At 42.5% G+C, this 23,807-nt stretch overlaps 1 protein-coding gene across 1 annotated transcript; it reads right to left on the bottom strand.

The window, feature by feature from the left end:
- Positions 1 to 19,557: 19,557 nt before the first annotated feature.
- On the bottom strand, positions 19,558 to 22,106 carry LOC121607032 (cytochrome c oxidase subunit 7C, mitochondrial). The gene is made up of 3 exons (XM_041937686.1): positions 21,959 to 22,106; positions 20,074 to 20,221; positions 19,558 to 19,656 (listed from the first exon to the last, which is right to left on the bottom strand). Exons 1-2 carry the CDS (start codon positions 22,031 to 22,033, stop codon positions 20,105 to 20,107), a joined length of 192 nt encoding a protein of 63 aa, XP_041793620.1. The 5' UTR covers positions 22,034 to 22,106; the 3' UTR covers positions 19,558 to 19,656; positions 20,074 to 20,104.
- Between the last annotated feature and the right edge of the window lie 1,701 nt (positions 22,107 to 23,807).

The raw sequence follows: 23,807 nt of genomic DNA, 5'->3' as shown, positions 1-23,807 counted from the left end.
TGTGCTTTTAGGCCCCTCTGTTTAATTCATGAGCTTCCTGTGGCTCCTGTCATGTCTCATCTGGGCCACAGGAAGGCACAGTGTAAATAATGGAGCATCCCCAAAGACATGTTCAATGCTGACTGTCACAGCAGCGCGCCATGTGCTCCCATGGAGAGGACAGGACAACAGTCTGTGTTTCTGTGCCTCTCCAACACATATGTCATGCTCATAACACTATTTCTACGCATATGGTGGGCAGAAAGTGTAGTTACAGTCGGGCACGCATGAGCACGTACTGTGATGATGTGCCACATTTCATTTGCACTTTGCAGAATATACATAAATACATATTCAAACAAATTAAATGTAAGTAAACCAAAGTCAGCTTCATGCAAAGCCTTCAACGTCGCATGATAAAACATTTTCTTACTCCTAATTCTATAAATGACCTTTTATGTATTCACACACCTGTTTTATTTCAGTCGGCTACATGATAGCAGATACTATAATCCCCCAGAAAAACAAGCTGGGGCTCTTTTATCCAACAAGCATAACATTCTCCTAATCTTTAGCCTTGGCCACCTCGGGGCGTTTTATTGGCATTACGACAGCAGAGGTGGTTTTCGAAGCAACATCTCATCAGCGATCTGTGGAATCCTTCCTTAAACCCCATAACAGGATCCTTCGATCAATATTGTTGTGAGACAAAATGAGAAATCAGGCCAGCGGTAACAAAGCAAGGCCCTCGCTTAATTCTCAGGGGGCACCCTTTAGAGGCAAAAGTCTTTAAAATGATCTGCTTGATAAGCATAGCTGAGCAATTCCTCAAACACAACAAAGATCCTTTCGTCCTACTCAGATATCTACCTTTGGGATGTTTGTTCTGTGCACGTCAGGGAGAAATGGATCAGGACAGGGGACTGAGCCTGGATTGAGAAGCTCCCGGAGCCAAACGTAGTGTCTTTGTAATTTGACCTCTTGTCTTTGCATCGTCATCAGCCAAGCCGCAGGATTTCTCTGTTATCAATTTTCATGGCATCAGGCGTGTTAATGACTCACTACAAATTGGACAAACAAGGCAGTAATGTAAAGGAGGCTCAATGCTGCCATGCACAGATAGAAACTGAGTCAGCTGTGGAATAAAAATAAACTGAATCTGCCTTGAATCTAAGCTGACAGCCGCCCCACCCCACCCACCCCCTCTGCAATGGAGCAAAATACAAACCTTTTACAACCGCTTTTCATGTCTGCAGGGGCTGAATGTCTCGTACTTAAAGACACATTTGGAGAAGTGTGTGTGTGTGTGTGTGTGCACATTATAGTGGGCTTTGGGTCATATTCACTCATTGAGGCTGTTATTTTTACCATCTCTTTCATGCACGCCAGTGACCTACAATAGCAGCTTCCTGACTGTAATGTGCATATCAGAATTAAGTGCCACATTTGCGTGCACACATGTATGTGAACGTGTTACAGTACGTGTCAGGTACAGGGAGAGATAGCGAGGCAGAGATCTAAATGCCACGGCAGTTGATTACACTAACAGAGGAAATCTCTTGGGGGTAACAACCTAGCAACATACCGTGTCCTTATTGATCTGTGCTATGTTCAGCAAATCCGCTACTTAGGCCGACCGTGTTTTACAATCACCTGTGTAACCCCCGACTGCTCAGCACTGAGGTGTATGTTGTTTAATTCTGCTTGATCTGGCTCCCTGTGGCTGCCGACGCAGCCCATTTGGTATGTACATAGTGGGATGTGTGTGTGTGTGTGTGTGTGTGTGTGTGTGTGTGTGTGTGTGTGTAAACATACACTTCGTCAGCATAGCAACACTGACACAATGTCTGCACTAAATCATTTCTTTTCTTCTCATTAGACGCTGTTTATTTATGCAAAAAAGATCTAATCTACTAATTTTTCACTGCAGAAAACATTATATGAGCTACTTTACATCATCATATTGTCATGACATGTCGGCTAAACTATGTTTCGTGACTGATATGAAACTGTATTGAAAACTGCCAGCTCTGGCAAACATGGGCAGTAATGGGCAGGTAGCCTGCCTCTCACTCAAAACTGGGCATAGATAATTGTAGGCTTGTTGGATGCTAAAGCTGGAAAAACACTAAACAATAATCATTAAACCCTGTTGTTCTGTATGGGGTCCTGCAGACCCCGGGCCCTCTTTACTGCAACAGCTCAAACAACATACTATAAACTTGCTCTACGACCTTGATACTTCAAAACTTTTTTAATTAAAGGAGAATAGGTTTAAACATGATTTTGAACAGATGATATGTTTCAGAAGTCTGCTAATTATGTATATTTGGGGTTGCAGAGCTGTAATACGTTATTAAATACGATGGATTTTCATGTGCCCTATATCTGCAGTTGATACTGAGCGTATTTTTTATGCAGCACTACCTCCCCAAAATCCCAAATAAGGTTATTTAGATTTCAGTTATTGGAGTTTCGATCAATAAAACATCAATAAAAGATAACATTCTGAGCATGAGTATGTATGTATGTATGTATTCATGAATGGCCCATTTAACATATACTGTAAAATATGAAATACACCCTCATTCTGTTGCCTATTCTTTCCAGATTTGCTCCCTGTCATCAATCATGCAAACCCAGTTGGTGGCAGAGGGAAGGGCTACTACTTCAATGTTTTCTACATGTTTTCCAGGTCAGGAGAAAAGACGAGATATATAAGGGTAAAAAATGTTTGCTTTTGCTTGTTGTTATTTTAGAAAATGTAGCACTGGAGTCTGTGGGGCCCCAAACAACGAGGAAATAGTGCCTGTATCAACAAAACACAACGATTGCATTATTTTGCAAGTAAAGTAACTAGTAATTTAGAAGGTAAGATATGTAAGTAAAATAAAGTGTTTTAGCCCCTGAAATGTAGCTCATTCCTGGCATTGCTGCCTTATATTTACCAAAGCTGCAATGGCAGGAAATGGGAGGAGGGCACTGTATGATCAAGAGACCTCTGCATGCCAAGAAATGCAGTTTACACAGCTGGTTGTGACATTATGACAGTAGCTGTTAATAAACTCACACATCGACTTTCCAATCTGGCTGCAGCGTTTTGTTTGATCACTTCAGCGGCGGTGTCAGAAACAAAATGGCTACATCCTTGTGAAGCTCTTTATATCATTCAGTGGCTCGATAACAAGCAAATTATCCCGCTGAAAAAAGTACATTCGTGCATGAATAATGCAAAACAAATTTAGATTACGGAACAGATTGCATTCTAAATCAGCAGAGTGCTTGGAGACAAGGGGTGAGTGTCTGCTATCTGTTTGGCATAATCCTCTCCCCGGAATGTCATAAAAAGTGTGTTAAGTGTGTGTTGGGGCCTCAACACAGCAGCTCCCATGGGCTGCCTAGAGTAACACTGGAGGAGGCTTTGTTTTGTGTTAAGTGGAAGAGCGATGGCGGATTAGACACCACGGTGAAAAATAAGGGCACTGCAGGTGGGGAAATCTAGGACAAACCATTAGATGAGGAAGGATATTCATCTTCACTGCTTAACCCATGTGTTCCAGCAGAAACAGGCTAGAAATACTATCTTTATTTAGCACGAAGCAGCTTCTCCTGCTGTTCTGTTCCTAAATAATTGAAAATTACAAGTTTAATCCTTACTGGGACACATTAACGTATACCTCCGATCTCACATGAACAATACATGTGAAATTAAGTGTTTTTATCAACTGAGGCAGGCAGCTGAAGCTGCAGCCTGGGTCTTGATGCTGATGTTTGGACAGATCTCATTTTGACTGGAAAAGGCCTGCAGCGAGCAGCTTGTACTTTCACCAGAGGCAATCTTCTCAGGGTCTCTGGAAAACAGGAGCAGCCATAGTTTTTTGCTCCAGGGCAAAACTTGCTCTGCAATTAATTAAAGACTACTTTATTCCTCACTTTTACTAGCTAATGTTCCTGCCGCCCCTCACAAAGACACACGCTTACTGTAAACACACATTTCCAGCCTCTGAACTTCAGAGTTGCTGTGCCTCCTCAGCAATTTTAATCAGAATATAGAATTTGTCCCAGCAACCTTGATTTTATCTTGCAGTGCTGCATATTTAATATATTGAAAATGCACCTTGGGATTCAGTGATCACAAAAGAGGGCTCAAGACAATGCAAAGAAGTGCTCCCTGCAGACTGTAGTAGTGTGTTTTGTGCATGATTGAATAGGCCAGGAGCTCTTGATGTTGCTCTTAGCTTTTTGTCTTCAAAGGGGATGAAGGTTAGCTTCCGGATCAGCAGGTATGGTTTTATCATTAAGGGCTAGACAGGAACTATTTTTATCCGTCCTTTCCTTCACTTCCAAAACACTGCAAAAAGGGCCTAAGACACTGACTGCAGCAGTGAATGACGCTGGGTTTTTTTGCTGTTCATCCTCTCTCACTTTTTAAGACAATGGCAGCTTATGAATTCATAACCCAGGGCTGTGTGAACACACACATACTGTATGTCGTGTAAGCTGAGGACGCTCCTTTCTCTCTGAGTTGTGCAGTTTTGGAGTCATATAGAAAATTCAATTTTAAGTGCATTAAGTTTAAATGAGTGTGTGTAAGCTGCTAATGAGACTGAATGGAAGTGGCAGATGCCCATCTGTCATTGAAGGCCTCATGGAGGAGCTCAGAGAGGAGGCGACTGCTGTGGCCTTCTGCTCTGCACATGCAGAGAGTCTGTACAGATAGATAGATATCTGAATTCATTATGTGAAAGCCAGGCCTTTATCTCTGTGCTATGTTTGTCTTGTGACCGGCAAATCCAAACTTGCTAGTCTTGTTCTGTTCTTTCTACCATCTGCCTCTTCAGTTTTCTTTCTTTCTTTCTTTCATCCTTTCTTTTTTTTTCACTTTCCTCCACGGACCTCCGCAGGCCAGCAGCATCCAAAAGCCTCTTTATGAGGACAATAATGAGAAGTAAAGCTCTGCATTCAGTCTCGCTGCCTCAAGGGCCTGTTGCATTTCTGAGCTCAGTTTCATGTCCCATCCCATTCATAGGGGTTGATGAAAGGGCATGATGCACAAACAAAAAAAAAAAAAAGAAAAAAAAAAGCAAACAGCAGGCTATTCTTAGGAGGACATGGCCTGATGTGAGGAGAGAGAGATACTAATTCTACTGTTCGCCAACACTATTAAATCTGAGCCGATGTTTAAGTAGTATAGTTAGAAATATTTACACTGCTTTAAAGGACTCTGTGAGATGACTTTAGTGGAATGGAAACAAAAGCAGCACTGTTGATTGATTTCAGTTGCATGTCAACCGTTGCTGATTTTAATCTTATTTGAGGTATCAAATTCAAGAACGATGGAAGAAAGATAATGTGACTTTCTGGTCTTCTTGCTGTTTAACGCCAATCAGAGGAAAAGTGTGGGTAACGCTCCCTCTGCTGGTCAGAGCTCGCAACCCTCAAACAAGAGATGTTTTGTCTGAGTAAAACTGAGACAAAAAGCACACAATGTAGCAATTATCTGCAAAATCTGACTGAAAATATTCAAAAAGCAATTAGCGCTAATGACAGATGATGCACAGAAAACCCTGTTTTGTCATATGTCTTACTTCAGATTTGATGTGATGCAGTTTCTCTTTAAACGAGACACCCACAGTGCTGATGTTGTGTGACTCTTGCTCCACAATGCCCATGTTGACGAGACTCACGTCCTCCTGGAGTGACAACAATGGCAGCAGTCACAGCGCGTCTGTGTGAGTGTGCCACGTGGCAGAGAGCCAGCACACACAGACACTGCCATGTGCTCTGATGGTTTGTCACAGAGATGGGAACAGTTGTCAGAAAGGGCCTCTGTTGTTGTCAAGGCAAACAGGCACGGTTCACAGAATCACATGTTTTGATATGTTTTCCGCATCAGGAACCAGCCAAAACCTGGAGCCGGCCAGTAGATGGCACTGCAACATCAAATCTGAGGCAGGTGTCCTTAAATTGCAGTACGAAAGAAGAATACATCACCATTATGAGACATGTCAGCCACACATTTCCTCTCAAATTATTGAACAGACTGGTGGGAATGAACTCTGTACGTTAATAGGAGAATGGAACAGAAGCAAATGCAGAATCTCAGAATACATTTAGCCTGAGTAATATAGATTTTGAGCTTTACATTTAGATTCCACAGTTTTAACAAAAATATTTTCCCAAGACAACCCCTTAATTATGAAATCAATATATTATTACTATTACATAGGAAGAACTAATCGACGCTAAATGTAAACACGTAGCTCCGTAAGCAAATCATGTAACCTACATACTGAGGAGACTTGTTCTCATATGTTGGGAACAGTGGGAAGTAAAGGACAGAAATTACGACCTCTCTGTTTGGCTCACACTGCCATGAGTTCCCCATTGCCCGCTTCATGCAGCTGTAAATAAAGGTAATTGTACAAAAGCTTAATTAAATGACATAAATCCTGTTTACGACGTCTGGGCTTTACTGAGCCACTGAATCGTAGTGGGAAGGAGGGCTGCAGTGTGTGTGTGTGTGTGTGTGTGTGTGTGTTTGTGTGTACAGTTTCTCTCTGTTCCTACCCCCCTCCCTTACCCCACTGCCCCTAGTGCTTTCCCTTTCTCAGACACACAAATGCACACACTACACAACACGACACAGTGCATGCAGAACACAAAGTCATCCCCCGTCCCCTCCTCCTCTGTGTGAGTATGAGGTGCAGCTTTATTGTGGCTCGAGCTGACGTCACTTTCTGTGAAACTCTGGACACCCAGAGCAATAATTCATTTCTTTCATTAGGGCTGAGTGTGTGTGTGGGGGGGTATGACTGGCAGGGCTTCTCTGGTATTCCACACCACAGACAACTCAGACGGCTCGGCCCAGCGTCCATGACCCTGAGACCCGATGGGAGGATATGTAATGAGCATGGGCAGCGAATGGAGCACACACACAAGGACATCCCCAGTTAAAAGAACAAGCATATATATTTATTTGAGGTCAAATGGAGTTCAAAGCTCAAACTCATTGTAAAAATCGTAATGCAAAGGCAGGTTATGCAGGACATTTTGTCAGCACCTCAATCAGTTCACATTTGTCTCACTGTGGAATATATAGAGGTTATGTATACACAACCAGCAGAACCTGCCTCCATCTCTCTGTCTAGGCAGTTTCATCCAGCGAGCACAATCTCTGATGATTGATTGATATTAGATTGAACTGGCTGGCTGTTGTTTCAGCACCATTGACTTCAGCAAGAGTTGCAGCCGAAGATTACAACGCTGATTGCATTTCAATTTTTAATGGAAAATGCCAGAATATCCAAAGTTCTTTCTGGCGAGTTCACGCAGAGTGTTTTGCGTCATTAGCGACCCTCAGAAAGACAAATTGGTTGCATTACCAGCTGCCTAATGTTCATTTATTATTTGTAATAACAAAGTGGCATGTATTTGTGCTCTCCTGTAATTGATTATGTTGTACAGCACACCGTTCCTGGAGGATGATGCTTTTTTACAACCTCATAAGTCATTTGAGCCTTTGTGGCAGGTATTAATGTGTCTGCGTGGTGAGGTGCCACTGAATCAACCGGGCCTGCTCCTGTTGGATTAGGTGGAACATGCAGCAAGACATGATCGCACTGTGTGTGCCTTAATGGCGCACCACCTCCTGCCCAGTCAGCTGTGGACCATTAGACCCAGATTCAGTGCCTAGCTGATAGGGATTCCCCTCATACTGGAAGGGTGTGCATGGCAGGGAAGATGATTAGAGAGGATGCATTACGAGCAAACAGGTGAGGGGCTGCAGCGTCTGGTGGAAATGCATGATCTGATACTTCCAGTCTGCATCCAAGCATCTATGAGTCGGGACAAAGTGGTGGGAAAAAGAATGAAGATTAAAAGAAAAGGGGTTAAATGCTGCCTGCGCTACAGCTAAAAATCATCTCGTGTGACTGGGTGAGAGAGGACAGAAGTGTCACCTGAAAATACTGTTACGGTCATGCAACATTTTTTAATATTGTGCTTAACCCACTGCATGAGAAAAAGCTCTGCTGAAAGCACACGTGACAGAGCTGGCTGTTTGAAATTACAGGTGGGAAGTGAATCAACTAATGCAGGCAAAGATCTAAATCATTTCTACCGAAATGTAACAGATGAATAATTCACTATCGGAAACGGTCCTGTTCCCACCAATACATCTTCAGCCTCCTCTCTGGCAGACTGTATCGTAGCAGCCCATAATTGCTCAGGGCATGAAGTAGTACTTAAAGCCCAGAACGATGTAGATCTGAGTGCAGTGCACACTACAGTGACAGGCACCACCAGTAACTAGTCCATCACGCTAACCTCTTTGCTGTAGCAGATGAAAAAGTTAAGGGCCCATAATGCTGCAGCACTGCTTGCACATCACTGCAGGCTATATCCCACATGCACTGTATGGCAAAAAGTGCAGAGAAGAGCTTTTGAATCAAAGGGAAGAGAATTATAGCACTAGTTAGACTTTAATGAAGGCACATGAAGTGGAAATCTCAGTGTTGAAGATCTCAATGAATCGCTGGCTGGGTGGAGGCGGCAGCTAAAAGCACTAGAGGGAGGATTTTGATCCGGTTGGAACAAATCTTTAAAGTGATTTGAGCATTGGCGGTGCAATGCGGCGTCCTGGTTAGTTTTAAACTGTGCGATAAATGAATTCTAACATGAGCACCAGCGCTCGAAGACTGAGAGATCAAACGGCAACAAACATGCACAAATGCAGAACTCCACAGGAGTGCTCAGGCCTCCATCCTTCCAGTCTTATCTTCCGCAGCAGTGTGTTGGAAGAGTACTTCTCTGTAGCGAAAGTGAAAACCCCAATATTATGGCCAGCTCAAACCCCCCCCCCCCACTCACGCCCCCGCCCCAGTGGATTATTACTGTATGTAGCTATTCTCTCAAAGGTCAAGAGAAGAGATTTGTCTCTCCGCCACTCTATACTGTCTCTCCCTCTAAATCCCAGTGGTGTCTGGGCGGAGATGATAGAGCAGTCTGTTCCTTTCTCTCCCAAACTCCCTGACTCCCTCCCTCCCTCCTCCACTTCTCCCTCAATCGGCCATCCCCTCGCTCAGTCACTCAATCAATCATTCAGCCCCCTTATTTACAAGAGGGCACAATTGCTGCTAAAAGGATTGTGCAGCATCGTTTCATGAAGTTTCAGCAGCTGCGTTTCTCTCACGATAATTCGGTCCTGGCTGCACTCATGCATGTTTTATAAAACTGCTTAGCCTTGTGATGGAAAAAGGGAAAAAAAAGTTAAGCAAATATTTGAACCTTTTTTTTTTTAATAATAAGCATCTCTCCTCCGTTGAGAAAACTTGAAATAACAATAATCATGCATTATTTTTCCGCTTTACAAAAAGCAGGTCTTCTTTTCCACTTTTTCCATTATTTCTTTCGCTCCCAGGTCACCACATCTTACCATTCCCCTCTTTCAGCTGGTGGTGCAGATTTGATTCAGCATTTCCAGACGTCCCAAACTCCCTGTTGCTTACTCTCTCTGCCTCGCTCGCAGATGGATGCTGAGGAGGCTCCAGGGATGCTGGGCTTGCATGGAGCGATTGGCTGGATACTCAGCTATGATACGTCATGTATTTACCCATCAGACTCCCTTTTGTTTTGCGGGGTCCGCTCTTGGGTCTGTCCCCATCCCCACCCTGAATGTACGAGCCGGCCCCTCTCAGAAGATGTGCAGGAACTTACACACATGCATTTAGCATTTAAAGGATAAAATGTTATATCATAGTTCTTATAACTAGGAACAGATCTTTAACGCTCACCTTTGCAGACTGTAATTGCCTTAATGTGATGACCTCGGGTTAAGGCTGAGGTTTTTTGTGGAGGGCCGACCCATTTTTTTCACATTCATGTGTCTGTGAATAAATGGAGTATAAATCAAACCTGTTCCATGTGAGTAACTCATTAAAAAGCAGTCAGAGGTTAAATAGAGTGGTGGAGGGCATAGTTTAATTAGACCATCTTTTCTTGCTCTGTAAAACAGGCCATTCACCCCAACTTTAAGAGACCTTTTTGGGATGTTACTGAGGAAAGCGAGTTAATGAACCATTGAAATCTTCAGCCACTGCAGGAGCGGTGAAACTCGATGAGAACACAAATCCAATTCAGGAACAGGGCAAAGAAAAGAATACCAAAACTAAAAATCTCCCACATTTGGGTTGTCAATATATACAACCCAGATTCCATTAAATTAAAAACACAAAAGCATTCATTTCAGCTCGCCGTATTTGACAGCAGGGCAGCCTGTGAGTAGAGATATAAACCAGGTGTCATAAATGCCCATTTTACACTGTTGAACAACACCCAGTGAAAATGCAATTAACTTCTAAGAATAGACATTCAGAACAAAGACACTTCTGAACAAAATCACATTTAAAGTCAAAGAACGAAGCCTAATTGTGTTACAAGACTTTCAAGGTAGGTGAAATTCAATTTCAAACTCTAAAAGACCATAGCTGCATCGAATTAAGCTAACATACTTTGTTCATTTTTTTTCCCCCCGTGAAAATTACACCAAAGTAATGAAATATTATGATATAGCCATAGGGGAAGCTTTTCAAGGATAGATGAAAACATTTATTCTGAATAAGGGCACTCTGTGATATGATGACATCGCATCAAGATAATACTGCTGAGAATGCCTTCTTTACAGCTTATAATGATAGGTTAGATCTCCACTGGAAATGATGAAACAACACTGAAATTCTGGTAATGTGTGGCTGAAGTTCTGTGAGGGATATTTTTTTAATTAAACAAATACCCATCTCTAATTTCCCCACATCCATTTATTACCTGCGCTTTCGAAGGTTATCGCTCCTTGAATTCTTGGATTTATTTATTTTTTTCCCCCCTCCACCTTCTTTGTTTTGAATACTTTTCTTTTCTCCACTTTTGAAACGCACCACTCAAGAAAGCTCTGGAGTCTTGGAGCCCCCAGGAGCCGAAGGGCTACATGTTCTATTCAGAGTCAACTTTTTTCAAAGTTTGAAAAGAAAGTCTGCCTGCCGTCAGTTTGGATTCATAAACCAAAGTGTGAAAGATGTGACGGAGATAGCGGGATGCAGGGTGAGAGATGGAGGAGGAGGAGGGGGAGGAGGAGGGGTGGGGAGGGAAAAAAAAAGACAGCAGAGGGGAATATTTCTCAGCTTGCTGAGGCAAAACTGCCGTCAGTGTCTGTATATGAATTTAGCAACGGTGGATGTGCTCGAGCGTCGTCCATGGCTGCTTGTCAGAGTTGAAACTGGCTCTCAGTCCCACTGAGGTGTGCATATACATGTATGCTATATTTTTGCCAACATCTATCAGTCTGTTTTTTGCAAGCTCAGAAATTTCCTTTGCAGAGTGGAGAGTCACTGGCTTCCCGGGTAGAGTCAAGTGAGTGATGCATTTTCGCTGTGTTTCGATGTGGGTGCTCTGAAAAAGAAAGAGCCACATGTGACATCAGAAAGCCATTCCTGTCAAGTCCTGCTGGTCTGGACTGAGCAGAGATAAAACTGCTGCGGACAGTATTGTGCTGCAAAACAAACACTAGTCTGCTCTATGATTTTTGACAAAACTGGAAATGTCAGATGACATTTATATAAAGACTTGATGCACAAAGACTCGCTCTACCGACGCAGCGAACTTGGTTTGTTGCAGAAGTTCAGTTTTTGTCTTCGCTGCAGCACACGACTTTCTCCTGAAGTGGTCTGATCGTTCCCATTACACATTCAGCAAATGTTTTTGTTCAGTCAGCTTCCTCATTTGCCATGCAAGCTGAGCTGTCAGGGGGCCGCAATCTTCCCCTCAGTCCTTATCGTGCTTCCTCTCATCCATCCCTTCTCCTGAGCCTCGCTTTTCCCTAAGTGGCCACCCACCCCTGCCATGACTTTGTTACCAAATTAACCAGGGCACCTGCTGTGATTGGACCAGCCAGTGGAAAGTCAACTTTAACCTACCGTATTAATTGGATATCTTGGCCTCTCCTATCAGAGCGAAGAGGCTATGGAGCAGTGGGATAGTAGTTTTGTTTGTGTAGACCTCCACACACACACACACATGCACACACATGCACACACACATGCACACACACACAGTAAAATCAGCAGATAACAATTTCATCAGTGAAGAGGCTTTTTATTCGGTATCTTATGTCTTTATAATTGCAAAGAGGGTGAGGATAACTGAGTAGCTCTCTCCTGATTAGCCTGCATGGTAAAAGTTGAAATATCTAACAAGATGACAATCTTAAGGAACTCTGAAGTGGTCTATGACCTGTTGAAGAGTGAAAGATAGTCGTGAAAATTTGAATAACTTTGAGTAGTTGGTGCAAAAGGAAGTTCTTTTTGTCTTCACCAAACAGGACTTTGAAGGGCTCGTCACTGACAGCACATCTGAAGGACGTTCAGAAAGATTTCTATCTGCCGGCTTATTTCATGCCGAAAGTACCAGAGGGGTAACGTGTCACGCAGTGGTGCAGTCAAAATATCGTCTAATTTGTGCAACAAATATTTGCATCTTTTTAAGAAAAACTGAATAAAATAATAAAAGGGGCATTTGATCCTTTTATGTTGGCAATATTGAGTCAGTCGAGCGAGGTTTTGTGGCTGCGGTCCTGGGCGCCATGTGGTTCAGCGGGGCTTTGAAAGGCACCATTCACAGACCCAGCTGAACTCGGGCCAGCCCGAATTGTGCCGGCTTGTTTCATCCAAACATCTGTGGTGTCCAAAGAACATCCTGGAAGAGACTGGTCTGCAGAGAAACAAACCAATCAGAGCCCCCTGTGTCTTCCTCTGCCCCAGTTCTCCCTCTCTGTCTCTGCGAGACACAAGCCTTTCATTCATGTTTTCCCCTGCACAGACAGTTCTGCCTTTGTGATTTGTATTATATCTTAGTTGGTGCTCTGTTCCCGCGTTCAAAGGAAACAATTATTGTTGCTTCCCGCCCTGCGAACAAACACTTCGACAAAAACTGTGTGAGATCAAATTGTGTTTGTATGGACTCTTACTGTGCTGCTCTGAGCTTCAGTTAATGGGTTTTTGAAAGTTTGACCTGCCCTGAGTTACTTATCATTAATATGAATGTGTGACAATCAAAGGATGAGCAATGATAAAGAAAAACAACTGAAAAGTTGTTTAAACTATAAAGAGCGCTGATTCCAGCAGAGCAATTTTCTCATCATGCGGCAGCTGTAACCTTGGCTCTGTAAGTACTTAAAGTCTCCCAGAATTCACTACATGTCACCGCCTGACAGTTTGTTTTTGACCAGATGGGGGAGCTGTGAGGCTGCCCAGCATCAGTATAATGCATCACTGTGCAGCCTCTCCACCTCCGTACCTGTGCCTCTCTGTCCTGGGAGACTACTGCAGAGCTACAGCAGAAATCTTGCAAATATGGTAAACAGAGATGCAAAAACTATGGAAGTGCTGACTCTCAGACTTCAGGACAGTGTTTGTTCCCAATGGGGAACAACTGTAGAGATACAGTTCCTCTACCTGTGCAGCTGCTTTGCCCATTTCTATACTGTATACCCATCGATATCTCTCTGTTGTCTGCCTTCAACCCAGCTGCCTGTACAGCAAGTGAAAATATAAGCTATACTCAGCTATTCTCCACATCACATATATATAAAACAAAGAAGTAACTCTTTGCAGACATTGCTAGCCTGCATGTTTGGAACCAATTTAAGAGAGATCTGCTTAGTTTGCTCTCTTAATTTATGCAACTAAAGGTAAGGTAGATGCACTCCTTTAACAGAGAAATGACAGATTTCTTTGTCCCAAACTGTGTTAAGACTCATGAATGCATGTCTGTCTACATATTTCAGTGGTATTCCGGGAAACGTGCATGAGCAATGTTTGTGCATCTGTTTCGAGGGCTTACAGTTTGTGTGTGCAAATGTGCGCGTGCAGGCTTGCAGCAGATGCCTCTCAGTGAGAGAAATGCCGTGGGTTGAAACTCTCCAGTCTGAGTAGCAAGGGAGGGAGACCACTGGAGAGCAACAGACACAGTTTCTGGCCCAGAAAAGGTTCAAATATTTTCTCTCTGTCTGCGAGAGGAGAGAAAGCCATGGCAGAGAAAACAACAACACATGATCAACTGCACCTCCTTTTTTTCTGTCATCCCTCTCACTTTCCATCTCTACTAGTCTCACATTGTCAGACCTTGTCCCCGTACTGGATTTGCACTGTTCCATTGCAGCAGGAAACATCTCCAGAGATGCTTCATTAGAGACAAAGATATCTCCCACAGTTTTTTCTTCTATGTAGATCACATGGAGCCCAACCAACCCAGTCCTGGTTAAACTGAGACCGGTTTACTGTGACTAATCCCGCTGATATGTCACGTCTGTGTGGATGTTCTGTACTGTTTCGCTGTCTTAAAAAAACATGATCAATAAAAGAGCTTAACGAGCTAAAAAACAACAAAGAAATGATTGTGATGATGATTGTTTTTTGAGGTTGCAGTGGCAGAAAATAAAAGATGCTGTTTGGGGAAGTTAGATTGCTGGCCTTCAATTAGTCAGTTGTTACAATGAATCGAAATAGACATTCTGTAATTTTCAAAGAGATAAAACATAGAGGGAAATTTATTAAAATCAAATTCAAATGACTTGATGTTCAGCCACAAGCCTGGAAAGGAGACCGTGTAGACCAGGCCCAGACAAAAGAGCTCAAAACCCCATGATTTAGATGAGAATTTTACAGGCCAAGAAGTATTTTATAACAGACAGCTGGTAAAGTGGAAGATAAAAATCGGCTTTTTATTGAGAGGGAACGGAGCTAAATTCAAAGTGCACTGTATATTGTATGAAGGAAGAGAGCAAAATGCACATTCATCCACATTCGACCCTTCGGAGGCATTAACATAAGGCTTAATGTGGGAGAGCGTGGACTGAAGTGGCTATGATTTTTTAAAATGAAAACTTTTTCACCCTGAAACTTGCTACTATTAACTCTGGCAGTGCGTAGTGTTTCATTATGGAAGTGAAGACTGTTCTGGGGACTAAAGTGGGCTGGAGGGGGTGTAGAAATGATGCCAGTTTCAGATCTCATCTGGGGTCCCTGCCAGGTCTCTGTATCCCTTATTTTCGTATTAAACTGAATGTGCAAAAAACTTGAAGTGACATATGACATGTTTTTCTCCTTTGGTTTCGCATCATCTTTGTGATCTGCCGCTGCTATAAAAAGGGGGGCAGGTCTGCTTGAGGTGGTTGAGTGCATGCCTTTTTCTATGCAAAGGTGTTGCAACATTAATGCATGATAAAGGCTGCAAAGTGCAATATCTCCTGTACAGAGCTGGAATAATTATCTGTATTGTATATTCATGTATGCTGCTGACACACTTTTTGATATCAGACTCTGATTTTTTGCTCTTCGCCTCTCTGTGACATACAAAAACACATACAGTATGAGTTGACCCATGCGGGCATTCATCTCCTGTGCGCAGCCATGCCCCTGGAGGTTCTGGACTAATTGTGGAGAGTTCCCTGGACGAGGCAGTCGAGCCCTACTCTGACGAAGTGGGAGGTGCACGCACACTTCATCTTCCTGCACTGACAGTTCAGCACTTCTCCACAAGTCAGCATCTTTGAGGTAGAGCGTGGTAAACAGAGAAGGTAGGGAAGGAGGACGGGCTTAGCAGAAAACTTGGGAGTTCAGCGTGTCCTTGAAACTTTATTGAGTGACAGTGCAGTGTCAGGGTGCTGCGCAGCAGCCGGAGACAGCTGCTCTCACCTCTTATTGTCATCATGCTGATATGATGGGTGGGCCACATCTAGAGCTTTCCTGGTTTTGAATGTTATATATTGATTGGTTGGTACAATGGAATGCTGCTGTGCAAGATGTTTACAACAAAGTGCTGATTAGAGCTCATCCAACTCACCCAGAGGGGTAATTTAGTCTGTGGAGTGTTTGTCAGGCACCCACTCTCATTCAGAGTAAGTAAATGTTTATATAACTGTCAATCACTAATGAGTCGGCTCACACCAACTAACAGTTACAAACGTAATTGTTTGACTATAATAATGCGGCTGGATGTGAAATGTGCCTCTAACTGAGGGGATTCAATAAAACGTCAAGTCTTTTTATTAGATAGCTGCGCATCCTTTACACCAAGCTAAGCCCACTATCTTCCTCTCTGAAGTGCAAATGAGTCTATAATTAGATTCCACACGTGAGATGCAGAAACGTCTTTTATTGAACAGTCTACAGAGGCTGCAATGAATGGCCACAAATACTGCAAATAAGGTGATTTACATATCTGCAAGAACATATAAAACTGTATTAGTTTGCTGGATTAAAGGGGGAATAAAACGCTGTGATGCTTTAACTGAGGCATTACGATACATACAGCAGGCTTTCACCTTTGTTGTTGTGTGCAATGCGGTAATTGTAGGCAACCTATTCATTTTATTAGCATGCATGATGTTAAACAATCACTGAATGGTGATAAACTTGTGTGGAATTGATCTTTAATGGCTGCACTTTGTTTTAATTAGTGCCTGTGCGCCAGGGAACGTAAAGCATTTGGAACAACAATTACAGTAATGAATTTACTAGATATTGGCTATAATGAAGGCGTAAACTCTGGCAAACCACAGAAAAACCACAGACACACACAACAGCACTCCCCCCCTCTTTCATTTCCCCCCACACTTTCATACTAAATGCAGCATGACAAACTCCTGCAAGAGACTTGGCATGCTGGGTGCGTAATCCTCCTGTAATGTATTCTTTTTCTGTCTCCCCCCTGCTTCCTTCCTGCAGCCGCTCAAAGTGTCTCGCAGCGGAGATATGGCAAGCCCATCGAAAATGGGCGATGCGGACTATTGTGGGCACCGTATGACCCCTCCTGCAACATGCCCTGTGCCAGCACACCCTTATGTGCTTTTCATAAGTCGCCGCTGCTGCACTGCAGCTTGGTCCTTGTCCAGATAACACCATTGTGTCTAATTGGTCCTCACTGCTGGAGTCTGGCATCAACTAGGATTCTTAAAAGCTCCCGTTAGCAGCATAATGGCAGAGAATAGATCAAACATTCATGACATAAAAAAGTACCCGCTGCTTAGTGCATGTTTTTTACTCTCTGATGCCTGGATAATGTGACACTCCTCTCAGACCTGATCTCTTAAAGTGTCAATGCAGGTCTAAATTTGTACTCTGAGGCAGAGCAAATGACTGCGTCTGCATCATCTCTTTTTTTCCTGCAAAAGGGTCTAAATGTTGGGGACGTTCCTGAATTAGCACTCTGAGTGCCGGAGTGTACCAAATGAACCATTTGTAAAATTTAAAGTAGCTACTGGCACTTCTCTTCACTCAGTGCCATGCTGCCAGAGTTCAGAGCACCAAAATGGAGCTTTCAAATGTTTGCTACTGTAACAACATGGATCCAAACTACCCAACCGGAGAAAACTATGTGCTGTCAAATAGCACAACTTGCTGCACTCTTATAACTGACATGATGGTGATCACTTCTTATAGCCACCTCTGCTCAAAAGATAGTCTTTGGATGGAGTGTCACTTCACTGAGGCTTATTTGGCACTTGAGAGCTCCCTTTCTCTGAAAGAGAAGAGTGATCTTTGAGGTGCACTCAGAAAGACAAACCATGAAATGCGACTCGATATCAGGAGATGAAGGACATCAGCTAAAGCACGCTTAATCATGATGGCTCAATATATACTGACAAGGACCATTTTGAGAAAGGATTATTGTTTAAAGCTGAAATATAGAATAATCGCATTATATTATAGCGATGTGCATTATTTTGACGTTTTCCCTCCCCTCTCCCACTTTCCTTCCTCACCTGTCTTCCTGTCTTGAGCTGCATTATCGCCTCAAGGTGCATGTAAGCAGAAAAAAAGCCTGTTACGTGCGGATCAGACTACTAAATGTGTCTGTGATGTATGTGTGAGCAGTGGCGGACTCAGGCTGTCCGCGGTGCAGGGGCGAAAAAACATAAAAAGGGCACCAGCTGCATACAGTAGGGGCACAGCAGAAAGTCATGATGCATTTATGGTGTATGTTCCAAACCCTCTCTAGCATGTAGGGCAGCATATATAGGACTGTATTGTGTTATCTCCATTTTAAGGGCACCCATTAGCGCACTGCATCACATTTTCTCCACTGGAAGGGCACTTCAGAGAGCACTTAGTGGCATTTTCTTGCACATTGGGCCACCATGAGGGCACTTTATCATGTTCTGAGTCCACCATTGTGCGTGTGTGTGCCAATGCAGATGTTAATTGTGTGCTTTAGTCACAAACATTTGGAGATCTGAAAATGTGCTGCGTGTTTAGTATGCTGCGGCAATGCGGGGTGTCATGTTTATGTGTTGAGAAGTGTTTTCGCCCAGAAAAGCCGCTCTCCCTCCCCTTGAGCTACTAACAAAGGTCAACCTATTCTAAGCGCCGACAATACAATGCACCGATGAAATATCGACTCCCACTTGTTGACCCCATTAAATGTGCGATAACTTTATCACCACCTAGCAAGAGCTGCGCGACCTGAATGCTCTTCCAACCAGGAAGCCCAGAGGCACAGACAGTATAACATCATTACAAATGCAGGAGAACACAAAACCACCTGACAGGTTTACAAGTTGCTGCAAGTTGTGTGTGTGTGAAAATCACGGAGGTACGGTTCACAAAGGGTATACAGCAGCTTGTTTCTCATGCTTACAGCTTGTCCCCGTATGTCTCTGCTTATGTCTTTGGGCGAACCCAAGCACCTCTTTACTATACAGCAATGAGAAACTGAAAAAGCTTAGCTGATTGCTAAAAATGACTCCAGGCGTTAAGTAGACCTGAATAAAGGTGCATGGAAAACCTCTTAACTTTTACATTCTACTTCGTCACCAACACCGGCAGCCACGCTTCCCTTTTTAATACATTGTCCTTGGATAATTATAGCCAGAAGCATAGGGTTAATTGAATTGAAATAGGTTATTCAGTTGAGTTCAGCTGAGGTGCTGAGCTATAGGGTGAGGGAACAATACCTATCAGCAGAGGACTGGATTCAATGAAAGTCCTCTCATGCAGATTTCCATTTTATCCGCTTTAAGTGGCTTGTAACAAAGGGTTTAAATTCACATTTATGGGTTCACTGTTAACGTTTACAATATGTTGACTTTACGCCAACAGGGATCTACTCAGTACTTGAATAAAGTTGCAGTTAGCTGCAGCGTTAGTAAATCTGGAGAACCACTTCCTTTAGTGGATGTCATAATGTACAAGGCCAAATCACATTGAGTACCACAGGTTACACTCGACAGCTAAGTGCCGAGTGGTTTACCATGAACACTCATATAATAATATATAATATAATCTTCAATGACCTCGACAGAAATATGCCCTTCAGATCACATGTATTTAACTAAATCAGAGGTAGTAACTAGTAATGAGCATTTAAAGTGTTTATTATATACCCATTAGGTAGAGGTAGTCAAGCCCAGTATACCTTTTCTCCCTGTAATGCACATATACATATAAAATTTCTCTTTGGAGATGAATAAAGTATCTATCTAAAATGTAAAACATTCTGTAACAGTAAAAAATAAGAGCAGACATGTTCATATTTGAGGAAACTTTATTTACAAAGAAAATCAAGAAATTCCCATTCTTCTGCCTGGACAGATCTCTGATGGATAAATATGTTCCAGCTGACGACCTGCAGGGAGAACAAGGAAATAGGGCAAAAAGTGATAAGATGACTTGCATGCATCTGACGACAGAAAAGCAATTTCTGAGTAAACACCGGTAAAGATAAATGTGACAACCACAACTCTGACCTGCTCTCACCTGATACAAATCAATGTCTTCAATAAACTGTCACATTAACTTGCAAGAGTGCGAGCTTATCTACACATCGTGGCGTCAATATAAACCCACATGACATTTGTTAGTCACTCTCAGACATACAGGTAATTTATTCAAGATATCCCACTGAGAAGAAGGCTAAAGGGAGATGGTGAAGGACTGTCATTGTCTGAGGTCACCATTCAAACCAAGGCTGCAGTAAATGCCACATCATCCTGACATTTTAATGAAAGCAGATATGCTAGATAAACATGGCAGTCATAATTACCTTGAAGGTTGAGTAATAGCTCTGGGACATTTTACTTCTTCAGGATCTGATGTCTGACGACGATGAAGGGGAATGCAAAGCCACTGCCAAAGAACACCACCATCATGCCGAGCAGACGCCACTTGTTGTCCACGGAAAATGGCAGGTTCTGTAAAAGGACAACAGTATTATGGCACAGGGGAATTGCAAGAAATCCCATGCAATCTTTTCCATTACTTTGATTACTAAGCAACTATTTTTTACTGCACACTAGAGTTGGGCGAGGGGATGAATAATCCATCACCATTTTTCTTTTTGCTGATTTAATGGACTGCCTCTGGAGAACAAGCGAGTGCTGCTGCTGCTGCTGCTGCTGCTGCTGCTCTGCAACACATTCTCATTCAGTGAGCAATTTTATTTCACATTCACAACTCTGAACTACAGGTTTATTTTGACCACATCAGAGCTGGTGATTGTGACTTCTATTCTATTTCTGTCAAGTTTGAATGAAGTGTGTTTTATGCTGTGTTAACAAGTCAGTGAAGCTCCCTGTTGTTTGGTGAATCTTAAATTTAGAAGGTGCACTGTGATATTTTTGTTTAAAAGGAAAAATGGGTCTTAAAATTTCCTTCCTTGACATTGTGTGAGTCTGTGTATTAGACTAAAAAAACAGCTAAGAGAGCTTGTGGAATGTAGCAAACTCACCACTTGCATACATGCTTTAAAGAATAGGTCTTCTCGTAGCTAGGTGGGAAAGGGGGACTCGTATGCCCCTTTTACATGGCTGACATACAGCTGCGCAGATGTCTTTTTACTTTTCTAAAATTTCTTATCAAATAATTCACATGAAATTTGGACAGCTGTTTACACTGGCCACAGTGGGTGATTCCTAGGGCTCTCTGGGTATGCAATTTAAGAAGACCAAATTTCAACCAGATAAATAGAATGAATTACTTTACATAAAAAAAAAACACCCATGAACATAAGATCAAAAGGGCCAAGTGCGCTTACTATTATCTCTGTAATGTAATTCCTCATGACGTCCATTCTAAAAAGGAAAACAGCCACTGTGGCAATGATTTGTGTTCAATCAAGCCTTATAGTTTACACGAAAAAATACACTTTGCATTAAACTAAGCGAGCACCTTGTAGAAGGCACAAAGATGTCGTACAACGCGACAGATTAAAAAGATAAATTAGTTCACCTTTGGGCGATTAGTGAGATTGATCAAAGGCAGTTCCACCATCAATAACCATTATTCTACATATATACTATTCTAGAAGAAGCAAACTGTGTGTAAAACGTGGTGTCAGAACTCTTGGTAATCACAAAAGTTGAGGTGCACCCTTCTCCAGGGTCGCTTGTTGTTTGGCTACAGATGTGACCTTAAGCTACAGCACTTATCCAGAAGTAACGTTACTGAACAACTATAATAAATCAATAATATTCGTTTCTGTAAGTGTTTGTGGGTGTAGTAGTGTGTTACTGATATATCTGCCGTAAAATAAATGAAAACTAGAATTTAAGATATCTTAAGATGGTTTGTTTTGGTTTCCTTAAGTTACTTGCTAACAAGGTGGCATTGAGTTAACTAATGATTAGCAAGCTAACCACCTAACTTAGCGAGCCACAAAGCTAATGCTAACCAACAGGTCGCCAACCAAATCAGCATTTGTCACACACCTGAACATAAGATTGAAGATTAAATGTTTTGTTGCCTTGTAAAGGAGAACATATATTCATGTGTCTGGGGCTAGTTTGTTAGCATTAAAAGCACGCTCTTGTCAAAGACGGATATGACCTCCAAGTGACGCTAGCTAACGTTAGCCTGTGGATGCAGACAAGGCCTGATACAGACGATATCATATTTAAAACAATAATGCTGCTTTAAGGAAGTAATCTCACCTTCCCTGGTCCTTCAGCATAGTGTGAAGAACGAACAGCAGACGTTGTGAACCGCCTTACAGCTTGTCCCAGCATGATTACGATCTGATTTCTTCCCTGCCTCAATGTAAAACTGCTGTGTACGACCTTCTTGTTTCGGTAAGCGGTAGAATGGCGCAACGAATTATGGGAAATGGAAATGGAGCTAGAGCGTGTGGGAAATGTAGTTCACTTACTGTATGTCTCTGTGTCTCTCTTTATCTTCGTGGAAGGACAGAGGTCGTGTTTATTGTTCCATCAGAGATCAAGATTACAGTTGTGAATATGTGTGTGTGTGTCTACATTAGATACATTAAAACTGATCGTTCCAAGTCGATGTAGAAGAGTGATCTCTTTAATCCTTATGAAAATACTGATAGATTGACATCCAGAATTAAATCTGGTATTTGTGCCTGTGTGTTTGTTACAGCTCTCTCTGTGTTCATTGTGCTGTTTGTCCCTTTTCCTCTCCTGTCCTGTCTAGCTCTGTCCAGGTGTGCTACATCTGATTACTGCAGGTGCACCTGACCTGAGTGAAGGGCTGAGAAACTACTTTGCCTGCATCAGAGGAAAGGCTTTAGGTGTGGGGACTGCAGGTCTGGCTGCCTCTCAGCCTGGTATTTTGTGCTGTAAAACATTAATAATAATAATAATAATAAATAAATGCCCCATAGGCTGCCTAAGTGTGTGTGTGTTTGTGTGTGTGTGTGTGTGTTTGTGTGTGTGTGTGTGTGTGTGTGTGTGTGAGGTTTGTTTGATAAGCGATCTGCATGTGCAGCCTTTGTCACAGATATATCACTGCCATGGTAATAACTACAGATCAGACACAGTGACTGATGGTGTGACCCTCCTTAAGCAGGCTACTGCTGCTGCTATTTTCATTGATTAATGCTCATGTGCGTAAACAGGGCTTTGCACCATGCCACTTTAGAGGATGTTTGATTTATTTATTTACAATGCAGACTACTGTTTATTCAGAATTCCTGTTGATGAATACACAGTTTATAGGATTCAGTGTTATAAGAAAGTTTTGTAAAGAAGCCTCAGGCTAAAACCTCCAGCTCGAAATTTGTTTCAAATTGCCCATTAGGTGATCTGTGTGTGTGTGTGTGTGTGTGCGCGCGCATATTTATTTACTCGATGCTCAGCATCTGCTCGTCTTCACTTGACTTGTTTCTCATTTGCCATTAAAAGCCCACATGATCTCACCGTCATGTGTTCACTGGAGAAGAATTCATGTGTCCTCCTCGCATCTGTTTGCATCCACAGAGATTCTTGGAATGTGAGAGAGGGAGTGCACGTCTCTGGTATTCTCCTGGGTCAAAGAACAGTTTAATCAAACTGCCTGTGGGATGTTTTGAGCTCTGGCGATCATCAGATCCTGAGCGTGATTCGACGTTTATCGCCGTCAAATGCCTTTTCTCTAATGTTTTCACAAATGAGTTCACGGACGGCATGTAATGTGGTGCATTTGCGCAGTGTCATCACAATAACAAGTACCATATGGATTTTCTAGATGGATTTCACAGGCAGTACGGATGGGTACACACATTAGGCTGCATGTTACACAAAAATTGGATGAGGTGTGATGATTTCAAAAAGGATATCGACTGTGATAACATGAGAGTGCTATCGCTGCAACTGACCTGAAGGAGAAGCACTTAGAAAGAACAGCAGGATTCAGCTAATTACTTCCTCACTTGCTTGTTTTCTTGCTGAGAATTAAATCAGAATAGAACTATATACATAGGTATGTATTTAGTAGGCTATGTTTGGCAAATATAGGAGTCAGCAGCTGGGCAGCTTAGCTTAGCATGAACACTGGAAATAA

Source organism: Chelmon rostratus, chromosome 5 (assembly GCF_017976325.1).
Source record: "Chelmon rostratus isolate fCheRos1 chromosome 5, fCheRos1.pri, whole genome shotgun sequence".
Classification (NCBI taxonomy): domain Eukaryota; kingdom Metazoa; phylum Chordata; class Actinopteri; order Chaetodontiformes; family Chaetodontidae; genus Chelmon; species Chelmon rostratus.
Note: the sequence above shows the minus strand (reverse complement) of the source record. Positions and strands in the feature narration are given on the sequence as shown.

Excerpts from the sequence above, each read along its gene's own strand:
- LOC121607032 (XM_041937686.1), bottom strand. The coding sequence starts at position 22,033 with ATGCTGGGACAAGCTGTAAGGCGGTTCACAACGTCTGCTGTTCGTTCT. Across the intron at positions 20,222-21,958 it reads ATGCTGAAGGACCAGGGAAG|AACCTGCCATTTTCCGTGGA; the intron begins GTGAGATTACTT and ends GTCCTTTTACAG.